Source organism: Carassius auratus, chromosome 31, assembly GCF_003368295.1.
Source record: "Carassius auratus strain Wakin chromosome 31, ASM336829v1, whole genome shotgun sequence".
Lineage (NCBI taxonomy): Eukaryota > Metazoa > Chordata > Actinopteri > Cypriniformes > Cyprinidae > Carassius > Carassius auratus.
Window position 1 is genome coordinate 21641482 of NC_039273.1, and position 20549 is coordinate 21662030.

At 36.7% G+C, this 20549-nt stretch overlaps 1 protein-coding gene across 1 annotated transcript in view; it reads left to right on the forward strand.

Moving 5' to 3' along the window:
• Nucleotides 1-20549, forward strand: part of LOC113050824 (unconventional myosin-X-like) — a 59742-nt gene that overhangs the window by 30285 nt on the left and 8908 nt on the right. The window contains exons 3-24 of the mRNA XM_026214185.1: nt 1567-1725; nt 10795-10982; nt 11363-11497; nt 11591-11715; nt 12446-12459; nt 12662-12746; nt 12863-12969; nt 13082-13211; nt 14148-14266; nt 14392-14538; nt 14622-14722; nt 14929-14995; nt 15174-15266; nt 15368-15436; nt 15529-15611; nt 15696-15804; nt 15987-16067; nt 16254-16378; nt 16465-16594; nt 16751-16857; nt 18415-18697; nt 19681-20472. Of these exons, the coding sequence (XP_026069970.1) occupies nt 1567-1725; nt 10795-10982; nt 11363-11497; nt 11591-11715; nt 12446-12459; nt 12662-12746; nt 12863-12969; nt 13082-13211; nt 14148-14266; nt 14392-14538; nt 14622-14722; nt 14929-14995; nt 15174-15266; nt 15368-15436; nt 15529-15611; nt 15696-15804; nt 15987-16067; nt 16254-16378; nt 16465-16594; nt 16751-16857; nt 18415-18697; nt 19681-20472 (3249 nt within the window). The remainder of the gene's footprint in view (nt 1-1566; nt 1726-10794; nt 10983-11362; nt 11498-11590; nt 11716-12445; nt 12460-12661; nt 12747-12862; nt 12970-13081; nt 13212-14147; nt 14267-14391; nt 14539-14621; nt 14723-14928; nt 14996-15173; nt 15267-15367; nt 15437-15528; nt 15612-15695; nt 15805-15986; nt 16068-16253; nt 16379-16464; nt 16595-16750; nt 16858-18414; nt 18698-19680; nt 20473-20549) is intronic.

The following is a 20549-nucleotide window of genomic DNA, read 5'->3' on the forward strand; positions in this document are numbered from 1 at the left end:
CAGTAGCTTTGACTGAATGTTGGAAGTGGCCCTCAAATGTTATTTAAGATGCATGTTAGATAAGCATCATAAGCCATATGATCAGACACAAAGGTATGAATACTAGCAAATTATCTAAAGCATACACAAGTCATATAGAGATTGGACAATAGAACAGTATGTCTCTTAATTCTGTGCTCTCTCTTCAAAACACACTCAAAAACACTGAAATTATGTGTTATTTAATTCTAAATCAGGTTTGTTTCTTTATTTCTAACTAAGGTTTGATTCTGATCAGGATTCTTGAAGGACATTGTCATTACCGTCAGTTGTACTGATTAGCAACTTGTCTCAGCTCATAAACTTTGACCTTTCCTTCTCTTCAGTCTGTCAACCCCAATTTAACAGCATGTAACAAAGGAAAACATCATTTTCATTCTGTCTTGCCCTTCAGTGCTGTATACATGTGTGTGCACTTAAAAAAATTGTGGCTAATTTAATTGGTTTGAATGGAAACAGATCATAAATCCATAACTGAAGTAAACGTCACACACACACACACGCACACACACACACACACACACACACATTAGATGATTTTTAATCAATCAAACTCTCAGCTCTCTCTTCATGATCTGGACTGTGTTCTCTGGTAAATGTGACAACAGGCAACACGAGTGAGGTTTCAGCAGAAATTAAATGAATGCAGAGGAAGAGAGAGAGAATATCTCCTCCTTTTGTTCTGTCCACTCAAAAAAAAAGCAAAGAACCCTTTATCAAAGTTAATATCATTTACATGGATATTAAAGCTGAAGTGTGTAATTTCTGCATCAATAGCATCACCAAATTGAAAATAATAATAATAATTATGACTCTTATTAAACCCTCAGACCCTAATTTTTTTAGGAAATCAACATACAAATTACTTAATTATAGTTGTCTCTTGATTCTATAGTCACATTATTGTGTATTGTGCATACAGCCTATTATAAAATTGTAAAGAGATAATTCACCCAAAAAGGAAAATTCTGTCATCATTTACTCACTTTCAAGTTGTTCCAAACATGTATGAAGTTCTTTTAGATGTTAAACACAAAAGAAGATATTTTGAAGAATGTTGCTAACCAAACAGTTGACGGCAGCCATTATAAAAAATACTTTGGAGTTCCGTGGCTTTCCCTTTAATATAAACACTGACATTTATAAGCTACAAAATACACATGCGAAAAACATATTTAATGTTAAGTCCTGCATTATTAAGACTTTCCTTTTTGCTGAGTTTAAAAAGGCCAGCCTGTTCTCTCTACTTAGCAAAATGTCTGGTGTTCTTGTCAAGAAGTGCCTGGTGGGTAAAAAGGGTAAAGAAAAGGCCTCAGCATGCTGAAACTCTACAGAACAGAAAAGCTGGAACCCTGCTGCTTGACTAATGTATTATTCAACTGTAGGCATTCCCTTAAAATGGCCCAGGAAGGATCCTCTCCCTTTTTGTGATATACTACTCATGCATCTGTGTATGTATCAGCAAGCTGGTGTACACGGAAGCTGTGTTATTTTGCTAAACCTACTCTGTCTGTTTCTATCTTTCAGGCGGTGTACCTGCAGCTGGCAGAGGTGAACAGGGAGAAGGTGTCCCCCATGCACCAAAGCAGCATTAATGGAGTGGAGGACATGTCATCGCTGGCAGAGCTCCATGAGGCCGCCATCATGCACAACCTTCATCAGCGATACCAGAAAGACAACATCTATGTAAGAATCTTATAGACACTTAACCACACGAATGTCCTTGAGACCTTATCAGGGTTATTATTGTATGCTACAACTTGCTACAAATGTCTTTAAGTTTGTCAGAGCTTTATTGATTATAATGGAAATCTGTGAGATTGCAAAGAACTGAGATGAGTGACAGATTTTTAATCATTATAAAGTGGGAGTATTCTTTGCAGGCTTTCTAGGCTATAACCCATTCAGAATTTGAATACACACTCTAAAAAACACTGGGTTAAAAACAACCCAAATTGGGTTGTTTTTAACACAACTGCTGGGTAAATATAGGACAGAACCCATATGGGGTTAAACTAACCCAAGAAGTTGGGTTATTAATTTTAACCCAGCAAATGGGTTGTTTTTTCTACCCAAAAATTGGTTATTTTTACAAAAATAATGGGTTAATTTGATTTCATAAATGGGTTATATTTTCAAAGGAATTTTTATTCCTTTTAACATTAAATATACCACATAATAAACAAACAGGACAACATTGTATTATCTTTATTTTTACACTTTGTAATTACACTTTACCTCAACCAAAAATTCAAGAGATCATACAAAACTAAAAAAATAAAATTCCATTTATAAACAGTATTTAAAACAATTTCTTTCATTTTTATGGTTTGCCTCTGTAACTTTTCTAAACTGTAAATGTTTAGAAAAAAACATTTAAATTCATAAACTCCAAAGAACCACAAGGTTTAGTAATGCATTTAAAAAATAATTCATATTATTTTTAATCCATATGCTCATGAAATTCATGAACTCCAAAAAACCTCAAGTTTTTTTTTAAATATACAAATAAATACTTATTTTTAAATAATCCATATGCACATGAAATTAAAACTAAAATACTTTACCTCAAGAACTGTTTGTTACAAAGCACATTTGTTTTAAGTCTACATTATGGACCTGTTGTTTTAAGTCTACAAAATGAACACAAAAATAAATCTATGAAATACAACGTATTGGCAGTAAAAGATTTCTACATAAAAATGTAATTGATAATCAGTACGCATAAAGTAATACTCTTCCTCAAGCAATAAAACAGTTGTTTATACAAAAAAAAAACAGAACAAAAATCTCATGTGCAAATAAAACTTAAACTAAAATGCTACCTCGTGTTCTTGAACCACTGTTTGTTCAAAGAACCTCTTATAATCTACTTGCAAGAATGTAGTGCCCAGTGCAAAAATCTCACTGTTGGGGATTCACTTCCCTCCAACTCAAAAATATTATGAATAAACTCCCTAATATAGAAACAATGTTTCGGTTAGTTTACATCAAAAACATAAAACGATTTGAAACATACATTTACTGTCCCAATGAAGTGAAGTGAAAGTGATGTGACATTCAGCCAAGTATGGTGACCCATACTCAGAATTCACGCTCTGCATTTAACCCATCCGAAGTGCACACACACACAGCAGTGAACACACACAAACACTGTGAACACACACCCGGAGCAGTGGGCAGCCATTTATGCTGCGGCACCCGGGGAGCAGTTTGGGGTTCGATGCCTTGCTCAAGGGCACCTAAGTCGTGGTATTGAGGGTGGAAGAGAGCACTATACATTCACTCCTCTCACCTACAATTCCTGTCGGCCCGAGACTCGAACACACAACCCTTAAATTGCGAGTCCAACTCTCTAACCATTAGGCCATGACTTCCCCTTAAACAATAGTTCTTTGTTCCAAAGCTTCTCCTGCGAGGATGACAAATGCCCGCAACGCAATGTGTCCATTTTCAAGTTACAGGACATATGGGTAAGGTCTTGATGCTTCAGCCTGCTGGAGGTACTCCACCATATTTGTTCCAACCTAAAGGGCAGATAATGCAAATGAATAAAGGTGTAACAGAATGGGAGTGTCAGGGGTGTGGGTATGGGTGGTGGGTTGGGGATTCATTCGAAACTGTTTATTCAATCAAGCAGTCTTTAGAAATAATAGGTCTTGTATAGCCAGAGCTTTGGATGAGGCAAAATACCTGAAAATTATTACAGCTTGATCTGGCCCACTTTGACAGAGCCACTGACAGGGATGCAAAGCAAGTATAAAGAGTTTTGGTAACACTTGAAATACTTTAATTTTACTTTAATTTCTACATTTAATATTCTGCCCTACAAAAGCAAAAGACCTTAACTTGCTAGAGTGTGAAACTGAAAAAAAAAGACTTTATTTTATCTGTCTAGTAAAATTAATTATAGCTAGGACACTAGAAATTTGCCAGTAAGATGTTTTAGTAATGAAAATTATCTACAGAAAAAAAAATTGTGAGCTCAGACTTATTTATCCAAGACACATTATAAATTAAATTACAAAGTTCTTATGGAGCATATCTTGTCAACATGTTACTATATATAAGACTGGAATAACGATGTTGGACATTCAGCTTTGATCACAAATAGCAAATATTAATTTATTGTAACAATATTTCACAACATTACTATTTTTGCTGTATTTGGATCAAATAAATGCCTTTGTAAGCAGAAGAGACTTAATTTAAAAACATTTAAAAAATCATACCGATTTGAATGGTAGTGTATTCAACCTGGTGAAGTCATTAAATGATTGAAGTAAATTTCTGTAAAGTCGTACTAACAGGCTGAATGTCAATGAAAGCTTTTTTGCTTTCATCAATGCTGGGTCGGACTGTTTTTCTGCCAATTTTGTAGGGTGGAGGTAGAAGCAAAACAGGTAACAGCTTTAGTGCAAGATTTCCCTTTGCATCTGTAGGAAAATAATATTACATTCATCAACACTAGTAAAAACAGTAGCGAGTTGTCATTGAGAATATAGGGCCAGATTTACTAAACAGGTCAAATTAGCGTGAGTCCAAAATCCCATAAAAGTGTAGACTGAAGTGTAAAGTTGTGCTGTTGATCCACTGACAATATGCAAATAAAAAAAAACACAGACACATAATAACCAACATATCCTACCAAGAGCAGCAGAAATTAAAAGCAACGTTATAACATCTTTGTCTGGCATTCTAAATAAATTAGATGAGAGGAGAAAATGCTGCATTTTCTAGCAGCAATTATTGCCAAGCACAAAAATGGGTTAAAATATATAAACTACCACAAATATGTAACTAAACGGGTATAACCACAATAACATTACCAGATCTTTTTAATAATAGTAACAGCTGTTTTTTATGGTTTATGGTCATTTTATTATGATCAATGTATGGCAATCATTCAAATTAGATGAGATAAAAGTGTCACCTCCAGCTAAAGGCTGTGGATTTGCCACCACGGACAGTCAAGAGCAGGTCTGAGGGGAAAAAGCAATATATTTTAGTCCAAGATTAATTGACACTTACCTGGATTTCAAATAATAATACATTTATTAAATGAATAAATGATTAGAAATGTATTTTTATTGTGAAAAAAAACCGGAGCGCATCAGACAGAAAAAAAATAGGTAACGTTATCTCTGGTGCTCGCAAATGCAGGATGCTTTATGATCTATATGGAGAAATACGGTTCATATCAATATATTTATACATTTGACATGTATTTTTAAACATATTTACACACATAACATAATAATGAGCGAACGAGCGATAAAAAGGCAAAGAAACTTAACGTTAAGTGATATTTTAAAATCAGAATGGGACATTTTTGCCAATCGGTAACGATTCAATGATAAAAAGACCAATACAAACTTTTATTTCACCAGAAAAAAAGGCTGAAGTCAGTTTGTTTTTAAAATACTTTCTCCTGTAATGATCCAAAATATGCCCGCGACAGATGACCCAAAAATTGGGTTGTTTTGGCTTAGCACTGCATGCAGTAAGATGGGGGTTGGGCAAGGCAAGGAATGCACGTTTACATCACATTGATCTCGTGGCATTGAAATTAATTGACTTAATGGACTTTGAAGTAAATTATGTCATTTAACAGTTAAGAAGAAACGTAAGACTTTGACAAAAGGGTCGTTTAACACATAAAAACAGAAGAAAACGTATTTACTATCCAGCAGGCATTACCAGCAAACCAAAACGAGCGAATCTGGCGGTGCATTTAATGTCATGTAAACGTGACTGTTGTCGCACATTTCTTTGCCTTTTTATCGCTCGTTCGCTCATTATTATGTTATGTGTGTAAATATGTTTAAAAATACATGTCAAATGTATAAATATATTGATACGAACCTTATTTCTCCAAATATTACAGCGTGTGTGTGGCATCCACCTCCACCTCGAATTCAGTCAGCCCGCGCTGCGCTGATCCTGCGCATAGTTGATTTGACCCAATGAGCTGGGTTATTGCGTCCGAGTGGGGGAGGGGGTGCATTGATTCAGCTTTCAGTGAAAACGACCCAGAAAATAACCCAGCGGTTGGGTTACATAGAACTACCCAAAAACTACCCAAGACTGAGAAAATAACCCAAAAAATGTACCCAAATGGCTCAACCCAGCACTTGGGTAGAAAAAATAACCTAGGATTTTTTAGTGTGCATTCACCATGGATTCACTCTCTGATAACTATTTATCCAATAATGCCTTTTTCCTTTGTGTTGTCTTTACGACTTCCCTTTTGTGCAGCGAAATATGCAGGCACATGTGGTTGCATGTATCCTAGTCTCGCATAGCCAGACCTTCAGGCTGACGGCTGTAGGTCTGGAATCTATGGCAGCTTTCATTGGCTTAGGCCATGTTTCGGTACATGGAAATGTCGCCAGAATAACAGACCGGTGTGTAAAACTCTCGGACATATTTTAAAGATTAAATGCATCAACTTTAAATATTTGAGATACTTTTAAATATCCAGCGTTTAGTTGATCCTGATAAGCACTCGTAGTCACAGTTGTAAACACAACGGCTTTCTTTTTTCGTGAGGGGGTTTGGCGCAACGGTACCTTTGTTTCGAGGCAGAACTTTAAAGAACGCGACACACACGTCTCCCGGATATCCTGTATAATTCAACCAATCTGATGAAGACTTCGACACTTCTGACACAGTCTCAATTTGTGGGACGCATGAATTGGGCTTCAAACGCTGTGCACGCACACGCTACGCGGGACGGGTGGTCACCCCAGCCCCCACATGTCTACGTCACGATGTAGAAAGATTTGCATAATGCCGCCCAAATATTCTAGAAATCTACTAGAAATCAGTGGTTAATTTGTTTTTACAACACTGTTCCAGAACAGCTCAAAATAAATATAAAGATAAATAAATATAAAGATGTGTGCAGTACATTTTATGGAGGATTGTGTCCTGATCCGGGGAGAGAAGACTACAATGCCGACTGTTCTGACTCACAGACTGTAAGTACGTTCTCAGATTTAAAGGATTTGCCTCTGACAATTCAAATGTGAGTTCTGAGCAGTGTAGAGTAGTGCTTCTTGTTTTTTTTTTTTTATCACATGCAGACATGGTTTTATGTTTATGCTGTGCAATGCAACGCACCGCATAAAAAGACTGTATATGTCATTATAATCTGAAACTATGTCCCCACTGGATGCAACAAATGCTTAGTTTGTAATGGGTTTCATTGGTTTTGTCTCATACTCTGACAATTTGTACTATCCTGTCAGATTTTGCTTCCTCCCATTAAAACAGATGGTAGCATAATTCAGAAGCAAAATCCTTTATTAACATGTACACCTACCACAGCGCCTCTCAATTCCACTCCTCGTGGCCCTAGCTCTGAATATTTTTCATGTCTCTCTTTGTTAACACACCTGATTCAGATAATCAGCTCTTCAGAAGTGAGCTTCATGCATGAAATGTTTTCCCATTTGTCATGGTGCCTACAGAGTTGAAGGGAAGTTTACCTCACTTTGGAACATTCGTTCACAGATTAGCAAATTAATACAATTTAAATTGACATCTCACAGATTTAAAGGCACTTTAAATGGAACACATACTGTACATTCGCTTCGAACTTCGAATAGAACAAATATCTGAAGTGATAAGAGAGACATACAAAATGTGCAGAGCGCGAAATTGAGAACCGCTGACCCTACCCCAACCCTAAACCTACCCTGACAGTAGGACAAAGACAGTGTTGGTAGCATAATCTGATAGGTAGCATTATTTGTTTGAACACCGGGACACGGCATAACAGTATGTTAAGCGGTGTAACATTTCCGTCACATGCTTAGTTTTCGTCCAGTCAGCTCGCACTAGATAGCTGGCCAATCAGAGCACACCTCGTTTTTCAGATGGATGAGCTTTGTAAATATCGACGCGTTTAAGAAGGGCATGGCATAGAGGAGAAACAATAATGTACAGTATGTGGAAAATAATGTTTTTTTTTTTCCCTTAAACTGCATAATAACATTTTATTACACCAAATACACAAAATAATGTTCTTTTTAGCAACAACATATGACCCTTTTTATAAACAGTACATTAGATATAGAAATTAAACTGGCCTCATGCGCTGTGTACATTAGCGATGGGCTGATTCCAGCTTGGATCCTGCAGTGTCAGCAAGTTAACGGAATCAGGCAGTGAGTACACAGGCATCCAGGCCGGGTGCGGCAGATGGTAAGTCTCCGGCAGATGAGAATTTAACTGAAACTGGCCCAAGTTTATTTTGCTGTCTGGGTCACCGGTGCATTGCGAGGGATTGTGGATGAGGTAGATGTAAATATCAGCAAACATCAAATTTGTCAAGTTTTTACTAGACTTTAGTGGATTCAGCAGTTCGCTTGACAAGTAAATAAGGATATAATCCTAAAGTATGTTTTCTTTTAATAACATAGTTTTTTTATTGGTGGTGAAGTGTGCTATTTTGGTCTACGATCACCACAAAGAGGCTACACAAAGGTCCTAAAGATGGCGGCCACAATAAAAAAAGTTACGTGCCTGAAACCGATGAATACTGAACTGACCAATGTTAGTGATGATAAATTAACAAACAAGCATCGACAGAGTTACTATCGTTAATGTCAATATATATATATATATAAATTATATAAATTGCTATTTCAAAATTTTCTCCATTTCCAAATGTTCTGCCAGTACTTTATGATAAAGTAGGTCAGGATGGCAGTTAATGCCTAAGTGTTCACTCTTTCCTGTGTAATTAATCCTGTGTTGTTTTGTATTCTTAGTTTAAGGGTGGACAGCAATCTGTCTGGGTGAGAGAGGAACCGGAGTTTCCTGCCTTAGTTTAGCAGAGTGATATTAACTCAAAAAATCTCGGCCTGAGACTGAAAGGAAACCCTGTTTGATTAAGGAATTTAAGAAAAACATCCGAAACATGATACATCACAAAAGTGATGTTCTGTGAAAATACAGTTTGTTCTGTGAATGATAGTCCAAATGTGTACATTTTTCAGCGTCTGCTTTTATTTCTATTGTTTTAAGTGAGTTTATCAGCCTAAATACCAACAGAAGATGTGCTAAAACTGTGCTCTGCTAGCACTCAATGAGCAGACTTTTTATAGTAGAATCTATGCTAAAAATAGCACTGGGTTTTATCCAGAATCTGACTATTAGCCATCTGTTCTTAAATTAAACTTGCAATAATGCTCTTATATGGGTAATTCAACACACTTTTATAATTCATACATGTACTGTATATTTCAAACAATGTAACAGCATCTGTGTCTGTGAGACAGAGGGAAATCAAAGAATAGGCCCTCTGGACATGTTTAAATGTGTGCCACTATAGGGTCTTACTGATGATGTTGACAAAGAAAAAGGTCATGTGATCAGGTGGTGAGTGCAGGCTGGAAGCTCATTGGTCTAAACAGAGCCATACATCCCAGACTGCTGGGTTAGAGTTGTAGCCTGGAGGGACTGGTATGACTCGCTGTCTGCTTTATGATCCAAACATTCCAGCTTGACCATTGCAAAATCCATAGAAAGCCCGTTTTTACAGGCACTGTCTGGGACTATTTAGTCTCAGTCCCTGTGTCAGAGGTAATTAGCAGCAACAGTTGTGAACATGTCCTGCCCTATTTAGTTCACTGCAGAGGGATACCCGACAGTCATTTACACCCAGAACTCATCATGAAATCTAAACCCATTTCAGTGTATAGTCCAGTATCTGCTTGAACAAGTGAGGTAATAGCTGTATAGATGTTTATCTTGCTATATTTGCTCTGGTAATGAAATGGAATGCTTTCTGAGACACAGTATGATGAATCAGTCTAGTTTTCATATACATTATAGGAAATTAGGTATGGATGTTTCTACAATTAGCGAAGGTCAATGTAATGGTTTTTATTAGAGGAGCCCTGTCATTTAAATAAAGAATTAAACAGCATCTGAGGATTATTTTTGCAGGTGTATTGTTGATCTTGTTTTAGACTGCAGATTTATGTCATGTTGTGTTCGGTAGAGTGAATGTGGTGGGACTTTCTTATCACATCTTAGTAAATGGATACTGGAATTCACGTATCCCAGGATGCATTGCATTATAGCATCTGAGGTTGATGTCTGATAGCAGTGGTTTCTCAGAATTATCCGAGACACCAGGCCTAAATGAGAATGACTCTGCTCACTATTGCCCTCTTGGGGAAGTAGCATCTAAATATTTTTTGTAAAGTCAACATGACACAATTTCAGATCCACAGATAATTTACTGTGATTTTTTTTTTTTACATTTGTGTAGTGCCCATAATGTTGGGTCTAGATGTGTTTAGTGTCTCTCCATGAATCCAGTAATGTCTCAATTTAATCCCATCACTGCTGTTGCTAAGATCAGTGAATCATATTACTTCCAGTCAGCGTGGGTGTTGTTAGCCACACACCCACACATAAACACAATAATAAGACCATTCAGTCAATATTAAATGAGATGGATTTATGTTGCCACGGTGCTCATAGACAAGGACACACATCATCCACAATCCTCTCACGACCCACTGATGCAACCAGCTGTGAAATAAGACCAGATCACATACTGATTATTTAAAGTTCCCTAGAAATGTCTCTTCATCTGTGCCTATAGATTAAAATGTGCACGGATCACAAATGTGTGTGCATTTGTTTCAGTATGCTGGTTTTGTTGTTTTACTGTTTGGTGGCTTTATAAACCTCAATACTCCTTGATTTACTGCCACTTTTTCTGTCTCTTAGACTAACATAGGTTCTATCCTGGCAGCCGTGAATCCTTATAAGCAGATCAGAGGACTGTATGATCTCTCCGCAGTGGAGCTGTACAGCCAGCATCATTTGGGCGAGTTGCCGCCTCATATCTTTGCTATTGCCAATGAGTGCTACCGCTGCTTATGGAAGAGACATGATAGCCAATGTGTGCTAATAAGGTAATATAAGACCTACAACCGATTTATTTGATCTTAATAAATAGACAAACTTGCCAAACATGAAAATAGTAAATAGGAGATTTTCAGTAAAATGTGCTCATAAAGTGCTAAACGTCTTGATTCATTAATTGGCTGGAATGAGTATGACCATACAAATAATTTCTCTTTCTCTTTTGGCTTTACTCACTGGCTGATGGGGATCCATTATATTTCTTAGTTTACAAATCTCATTTGTGTTAAACCTAAAAGATGAGTTTAAGCAGTGGTGACTTTGATCCACAAACTGCTATCAGATTTCATGGCATTGGGGGTAACAGGAATCAGGGTAACACAAATGTCAGTGAAGGTTACAAATGAATGTGTGCATGTGTGCTTACCAGTGGTGAGAGTGGAGCTGGGAAAACAGAGAGCACCAAACTACTGTTACAGTTCCTGTCTGTCATGAGCCAAAACTCTGCCGGGACGCCGCCGACAGAGAAGAGCACACGCGTGGAGCAAGCCATCGTACAGAGCAGGTAAAACACATTCCTTAACACACACACACACACAGCATAGGAATTTAAATGTGCACAAACAAATCCAGAACCTTTATATTTATTCTTTTGCAGCCCCATCATGGAAGCATTTGGAAATGCCAAAACGGTCTACAACAACAACTCCAGTCGCTTTGGGAAATTTATTCAGCTTCATTTCTCTCAAAGCGGGAACATCCAGGGAGGATGCATCGTTGACTGTATCCTTCTCACAGCACACAGGCTCCAATAATACATCTATTTTTAGAATGGTACTTTACCCTTGTGAAAAAGAAGTTTGCTTAATTGTACTGAATGTGCACTTGCAGAGTACTTTTAATCTTGAAAGTATATTAAAAAAAAACTTGCAGATAATATAATTTTAGTGAAGTAAAAAAACATGTATGTATACTTAAAGAAGAATACAACTTCATGACTGTTTCTTAACACATTTATGTATACTTTTAAAAGTGCACTTTGTAATAATGTCAAATTCAATGTTTGTGTAAAAGTGTCAAAGTACCTGTATTTAATAGTACATTTAAAGTTGATATAATTAAAATGTACTAATTTGCAAATTGATCGTTACAATAGTGTAATTACTCACACATGGGTAGATCAAAAAAGCATTCTTATTGCTTTAATATAATTTTAAACTATAAGACATTTTCATTTCATTGCAAATAACATGCAGTTAAGTGTCAGAAAATCCCAGTTTACCATAGTTACTCATTTATTTTCACTGAAATAGAGTGCACACACCAACCATTTCAAGTTCTGCCTGGTATTGAAAATTGTCCTGTGGTTTCAGTTTGTTAACATAGGTTTTTTTGTTTTAGTTTTTCATTAAAATGAATGGGGAACTTGGTAACTAGGATTTGTTTTACCCCTATTCTTAAACATATTCATTGTTTCAACTGCCTGCCTTTACCTTAATTTGTGACCTTTCAGATTTGCTTGAAAAGGTAAACCTTCCTTCTGCTGCTGACTCAAACCTAACAACCAGAAATCAGTCTTCTATGATCAGCTGTTCACAGTATAAAACAAGCCATTGTTCTGATAACACGATTTGGCATTGGATCTTGTCAAAGGCAGAATCAGAGAAAGAGTGTCTGCCAAACTGAGATTCTTGCCCACTCAGCATCTGTGATCTGATCTGTGTTCCAGAACCGAGTGGTAAGGCAGAATCCAGGGGAGAGAAACTACCACATCTTTTATGCTTTGCTGGCCGGGGCCAGCAAAAGCCAAAAGGGTGAACGAATGCACAATCCACATAAACACACATGCATTTCCACACATTGACAAATGCAGATAAACCATAATCAACCTAGATACACTGAATGATTAGATGTGTCCATCTCTTTTTAGAGACATATTTTCTGGAAGACTCCCCTGAGTTTTTTCACTACCTGAGACAGTCAGGATGTGTGAAGGACCGCAGTCTCGATGACAAGCAGTTTTTTGACGATGTCATGGTACAAAAAATTGGAATAGACATTTGTTGATCTGTTAATAGACAATCTTGAGGTGGACAAAAATGTAAGTGCCGCATGATGATTCATTCTCTCTTTCTCTTTTGGTCTGCAGGAGGCACTGAAGGTCATGGAGTTCACAGAGGAAGAGATCAGAGATATGTTTAAACTGCTGTCTGGAGTTCTGCAGCTTGGCAATGTGGAGTTCATGACAGCAGGGGGCGCTCAGATCACCACCCAACAGGGTGAGAGATGTCATTTCTCTCTTTCTAAAAGACAGACTTTACTAATATGCAGTGCTGTGTACTAACTGATTATAGGTATTCTGGATTATGTAATCAGATTCCAAAGTTAAGTACTATTAGATTATATTACGCTATAAAATGTAATCATAATAAGACATTATTACATTGTTCACACAATGGCAGTAAATCATTCATATTTTATTGATTCGCCCCCATTTTTTTTTTCTTTTCTAAATGAACCTACCGCTTATATGCATGAGTCAAAAAATTATGCAAGTTACTAAACACTGTAGATGCATAGCTGTGAAGTCTTCCTCATGGCCAGGGACCTTCATTAACTATTGTTATTGGAGGTCTGGACAAAAATGTTTAAAATCTGGAAGAATTTGGCCATATGATGCCATGTTTATTAATGTTTGTGCATGTAATGTAAGGATTCATAAGCTTTTTATATGAGCTGAACCCCTTTGACCTAAAATATTTACTTGAAGTGAGAATGCAATAATTTAACAACATATTTGTATGTTCACAGTCCTCTGACAGGTTGCACTGATACATTTAAATTTATTTTAATTTGATATTCTTTATGATTTAATTATTGGTTTTTCCATCATGAAACACAGTTTGGTTAAACCTGTTATGATGTAATGGTTAGTGCATTTCATGATATTAATAACAAAGAATAAAATATATTTTCTTTCTCTTTGTTTTTTTTATAAATATGGTACTCAGTAATTCCATTGGAGTCTGTGTGATAAACGAGTTCAAAAAGTAATCTAAAAGCAGTCATACTACATTACCTAATATGTGTAATCCAGATTGTTACAAATTTGTATCAGGTAATTTATAATCAGTAATGGGCTACAGTTCTTAAGTAATCTACCCAGCACTGCTAATATGTTTTTGGTAGTAATTCTCTTCTCTGTTTTCCTGCAGTTGTCACTAATGTGAGCGAGCTCCTGGCTCTGGACAGTTTTCAGTTGTCTGAGGTTCTGACCCAGCGTTCCATGATCCTCAGAGGAGAAGAGATCTGCTCTCCTCTCACAGTGGAACAGGTAAAATCACATATACTTTCTCATAATTATATATATAAAAAAAATGGACTAGTTTGGCAGTTCTTCTCTTCTGTCTCCAACTGATCAAATATGGGCATTTTCTTTTGATCATGCTTGATTGACAGGCAATAGATTCCCGGGATTCGGTTGCCATGGCACTTTATTCTCAGTGCTTCTCGTGGATCATCATGCGAATTAATCAGAAGATAAAAGGCAAAGATCATTTCAAGTCTATTGGAATCTTGGACATCTTCGGTTTTGAGAACTTTGAGGTGTGAGGCATCATGGGTCACATGATCATGCACAGAGACACATTTTTATTGAGATCTAACCCAAGTGTTTGTGTTTTCTGAAGGTGAACCGTTTTGAGCAGTTCAGCATTAACTATGCAAATGAGAAACTGCAAGAATATTTCAACAAACACATCTTCTCTTTGGAGCAACTAGAGTATAACAGGTAAAGACTGACAACCGTGAGAGCATGACAATTTGTTCTGAAATTACATATATTCTATGTGTAAAATATGTAAATAAAAATTACAGTATAAATAGTGTCTAATCACACTATTTTCTTTATTTTTTTTGCCTTATGATTATTATTAACGATTATTGTTAAGCTTGAACAAGTTTTGTAAATTAAAACTGGTGAATTGTGTCGTGCAGGGAAGGCATTCACTGGGAAGCCATTGACTGGATGGACAATGCAGAATGTCTGGATCTGATTGAGAAGGTAGAATATTCATGGCCAGCTGTCAGTCAATTTAAAAATTTCATTTAATTTCATTTAATCTGACTGACACATATTTATAGATTACTTCGAACAAAGATTCATTTGATTATTACAATAATATAAGTTTTCAGTTTTGCATCATTTAACACTTACAGTATTTAATGTTGTGTTTGTGCAGAAATTGGGCATGTTAGCTCTGATTAACGAGGAGAGCAGATTTCCCAAAGGCACTGACTTCACCCTGCTGGAGAAGCTGCACGGCAGACACTTTGTGAGTTAACCTCAAATCATACAAAGACATAATACAATTCAACCAAACATTCGGGGTAATAACATGAACTCTCTAAACACATGAGGTTGTCTTTTCCACAGACTAATCCCTATTATGTGAAACCCAGACTGGCAGACCATCAGTTTGGGATAAAACACTATGCTGGAGAGGTATATGAAATATCCGTCTGTATGTCTGTATATCTATCTAGTTATCTCTCTGTCTGTCTCTTTTCTTCATATTTTTTGTCTTCCATTTATAGGTCTTGTATGATGTGAGGGGGATTTTAGAGAAGAACAGAGACACATTTAGAGATGATATACTGAACATGCTGAAGGATAGTAGGTAAGACGCAAACACACAAATGCACACACACAAATACACACATTGAGGCAGTTTTGTTATGTGTGTGTGTGTGTGTTTGTGCAGATTGGATTTCATCTATGACCTGTTTGAGCAAGTGAGCAGTAGAAATAATGAGGAGACCTTGAAGATGGGTACAGCAAGAAAAAAGCCCACTGTCAGCTCGCAGTTCAGAGTGAGATAAAAATCAAGACTTTTATCCATATAATAGACTTTAAATTGAACATGCTAAATAGCTGCATGTAAAAACAATCAGGAACTAAGTCACTAGTCATTCAACCCTGTTTCTTGTTGACATACTGCCTGCAGTCCTTTCTGATTTGTCAAATTTGATTGGTTGTCTCTTTTTTCTCCCAGGACTCTCTTCATTCACTAATGGCGACTCTCAGTGTTTCCAACCCCTTTTTTGTGCGTTGCATCAAACCCAACATGGACAAGGTGAGAGAAGTCACACAAGCCAATGAGAAGGCAATTTAATAAAAATAAATAAATAAATAATACACACAACAAATTCCTCGTGGCGAACAAAGCTAATTCCTGATTCTGAGTCTGATTCTAAAAATAAATTCTGGGTCATACATTTTAATAATGCATTTTGCTTTTGTTTGTTTTTTTGTTCTTTAGACCCCAAACAAGTTCGACCCAGATGTGGTTCTCAATCAATTGCGGTACTCTGGCATGTTGGAGACAGTGAAGATTCGCAGAGCTGGATTCCCTGTCCGACGCACTTTTAAAGACTTCTTCTGCAGGTAGATGTTAAAACGCATACAAGTGCGTGAATTTTTGTTGTCTCAGCTTTTCTTGGAAACTATGCTTTTATGGTTGTATACGTCAGGTATAGGATCATTCTGAAGGAGAAGGATAAGGCTGCTGTGGCTTCAAATGGAGATGAGAAAAAGAATAGCACAGATTTGCTGACACTCCACGACAAGACCAAAAAGGAGTGGCAGATTGGGAAGACCAAGGTGAGTGACCTTTGACCTCTCGCTCTGTCACCTCTTTTTCTCATAATTTTCTGTCTGTGAGGTTTTAAAGGTAGTCTCAAACATGAACATTTTCTGTCATGTAAGTGCACTTCTTGTGTTTGATTGCACTAACCTGAAATAATGTTTGACCCCAAGGTGTTTCTGAAGGAACCCTTAGAACAGAAGCTGGAGAAGCAGAGAGATGAAGTGCGAAGCAAAGCGGGACTGATTATACGAGCCTATCTTCTGAGATATATAGCAAGGTGTGTGTATTTTTTTAGTCTTTGCACAGATTTGCTTTGATTACCTTAGGTATAGTTTCCAAAAAAAATATTTTCAAACAACATTTCTTTAATCTCCTTTTGGATTTAAACGTGTCACCCACCCCTTCAAAGCACACACATCACTTATGGCCTAGTTTTCGACCTTTCCTGATGATTTTTTATGGGCATCTTTTCATCGTGTATGTGACCCTGGACCATAAAACCATTCATAAATCATAAGGATCAATATTTAAAAAAATTTATTTATACAGCATCTGAAAACTGTAGAAATAAGCTTTCCATTGATCTATGTTTTTTAGGATAGGACGATATTCGGCCGAGATATGACTATTTGAAAATCTGGAGTCTGAGGGTGCAAATAAATCTAAATATTGAGAAAATCGCCTTTGTCCAAATGCAGCCCTTAGCAATGCTTATTACTAATCACAAAGTAAGTTTTGATATATTTATGGTAGGAAATGTTCAAAATATCATGATCTTTACTTAATATCCTAATGATTTTTGGCATAAAAGAAAAATCTATAATTTTGACCTATACAATGTTTTTTTGGCTATTCCTAAAAAAAGCGACTAAAGACTGGTTTTGTGGTCCAGGGTCACATATCACATTTAGGTTTAGCTCAAATTCCCCATAATACAGTAATATTTTTTCCCCCACAGAGAATAATACCAGAATTGTTTTTAATATACACTACTATTAATTTTTTATGTTTTAACAGAATTATGCGCACAAAGAAATGTATTTGATTAAAAATACAGTAGAAACTGTAATATTGTGACATAATGTTACATTTTAAAATAACTGATTTCTATTTAATTTATTCCTGTAATGACAAAGCTGAGTTTTCAGTTTTCAACATTACTTGATCCTTCAGAAATATGCTGATTTTGTGCTTCAGAAACATTTCTTATTATTATTAATGTTGAAAAAAAAAATTTTATTCTTTGACGAACAAAAACAGCACTTGTTCTGTTTGTTACATAATGTCTTTACTTTCACTTTTAGCAATTAAATTTGTCCTTTGTGAATAAAAGTATGAATTTCTTAAAAGAAAATCATACTGTCCCCATACTTTTGTATGTATATAAAAATAACATTTATTTACAGTGCATCTGCCAAACTGTACACAATTGTTGTTTAAAATGTATTTAAAAAAGTAAAATGTTAATAAAAAATAAAGTTAACAACAAAACAAAACAATTACATTAATTTATTAATAAAAAATGAATTATATTAAATTAATTTCCTATGAATTTGTTTCTACAGTATGTGCCTTCTTATCACAAAGTTGTTTTAAAGTAACCACCCAGCCCTGGGCAGTGCAGCCAAATAGCAAGGAAATCATGAAAGTAAAAATCAAAACAGCAAAGGTTTTTTTTTGTGTGTGTTGTACATGTGTAAATGCATAAACTTAGCTTGTTAGTCCTCATCTATAGACATGATAACAATCATGTAGTGTCTTAGTGACAGCTTTTGAATACTGTTTTCTACCAGAGACAGTTGTTTATTCTAAGGGAACTGTGTACTAACTACAGAAAGAACTTTAAGAAGGCTCTGGACAGCATTGTGACCATCCAGAAGAACTACCGTGCATATCTCTATCGACGTCGGTTTCAACGGAAACGCTCAGCTGCCCTTGTTCTCCAGAAACACAGACGAGGGCAAGTGGCAAGAGGAGTCTGCCACAAACTACGAGAGAAGAAAAGGAAGAAAGAGGAGGAGGAAAGGAAAAAGAAAGAGGAGGAGGAAAACAAAACAAAGGAAGAACATGAAAAGAAAAATGAAGAAGAAATGGAAGGAGGGAAAGGGGCAGCAGAGGTAGGTGACTTTAACAGTACTTTTAAAAGCTTGTAGACCATCTATATCTGTGTATGTATTTTGGGGCAAAAATCCCACTCACCCCTTAAAGTCGCTATTATGGTGATTAGTGTTTATTTTTGTTCAATGTATATTTAACAAATTACCAACAGTTTTTTTTTTATTCTACTCTTATCTTACTCCAAATTTTGAAACTTTACGTCAAAAATGTGCAATATGTATGTTTAGCTAAACTTTCAAATGCAGTTATGTCTGATTACGATGATTGGTTGTGATTTTTGGTTTTCACATAGATTTGTCTCTATTTTATATAAGCCTATTTCTGCTACATTAGAAAAAATCATTTGGAAAATCATAATAATGACACAAAAAGTCACATTGATCACATAAAATGTTTTACATTACGTCATAAAAGTAATTTAAAAAAAAGTCATACTTTTGAGATACTCAAAACATAACATACTAACATACCACGTCACAGTTATATTATGTCATAACTGACTTTTTATCTCATAATTATTACTTTTAATCTTATAATTTGACTTTTTATCAAATGTTTGACTTTTTATCTCATAATGCCCCATTAGAAAAATGCAGTTGTAAATCATAATTATGACTTCAAGTATTATGAGACACAATTAAGACATAAGTCAATATTTTCTCATAATAGCTTAAAATCTAATAATAATGACTTTTTATGATTTTTTTCTCTTAAGTGTAGGAAATAGGCTACCATGCTTTTCAACAGCATTTTTGACAGACAATTTGTAGAGAAACATTTTATTCTTAATGAAAACTTCAGACTCCTCAAAAACATACATGTTTATGTGCCAGTAACCAGTCAAATAGATTTTTTCTTTCAAACCTTCTGACACTGAGTCTAAAAAGCTGTCAGAATTTGAGACAGGTGGCGTCGGCATGTTGGTAATGTGTCTTTTCTCTGACCAGTGTTTCTATATCATTCCTCTCCTGCCCTCGTTTAGTCTCCTTGCTCGGCTGAGGAGGAGCACCGTCAGATGGAGGAAATTCTGCGTTTGGAGCGAGAGATTGAGCGTCTGCAGAAGAAAAGAGAAGACGGTGTGTCTATGCTATGTGAGAGCTCAAAACAGGAACTCCGCTTGCGGCGTGATGCCGAGACCTTGCGTCAGAAAAAAGCAGCTTCTCGTGTTGCCACTGAATTCCTTGAACTGCTCGACACCGGAGGCCCAGAAGTCATTCCCGGTGATGCTAAACCTCCTGCCTCCAGACCGGCAGCCGCCACTGAGGAAGAGGTAGATGAAGGCTTCCATGCAGGCGAAGAATGTATACCACTTCCCGAGTTCCCTCTTCCAGTGGAAGGTCCAGTGGATCAGGAAATCTTAGCCACTCTGCCACCTCCTCCTCCTGCCTTTGCTGAGGGCACAGTGGCCCCATCTGCACCCAACGTTCCACCTGGGGCTCCTCCCCCGCCTCCTCCTCCTCCACCACCTCCTCCCCCTCTCCCTTGTGATGCCAAAAAGGAAGATGGAAAGCCTGAATTGGCTAAAACAGTTAAAGAGGTGGATGGGAAAAAGGAGGGAGAGGATGCGGATCGCACCAGCAGGCTGACTGCAGCGGAGTCTCTTCCAGACACAGAGGAACCCATCTACAGTGTGCCTGGGGATGGCGAGTCAGACTATGACCAAGACGATCTAGAGGATGGACAGAGCAGCATTGCGGCGACAGACACAGAGCACGCACGCCAGTCTACCTGCACCAACGCAAGCCAGGAGTCTTACAACCGCAGCTCAGATTCAGTGAGTTACACAGTGCCCTAAGGGTGCACATTTTTTTTATATAAAGCTATTTATAAATAGTATAACCTAACCCCAAC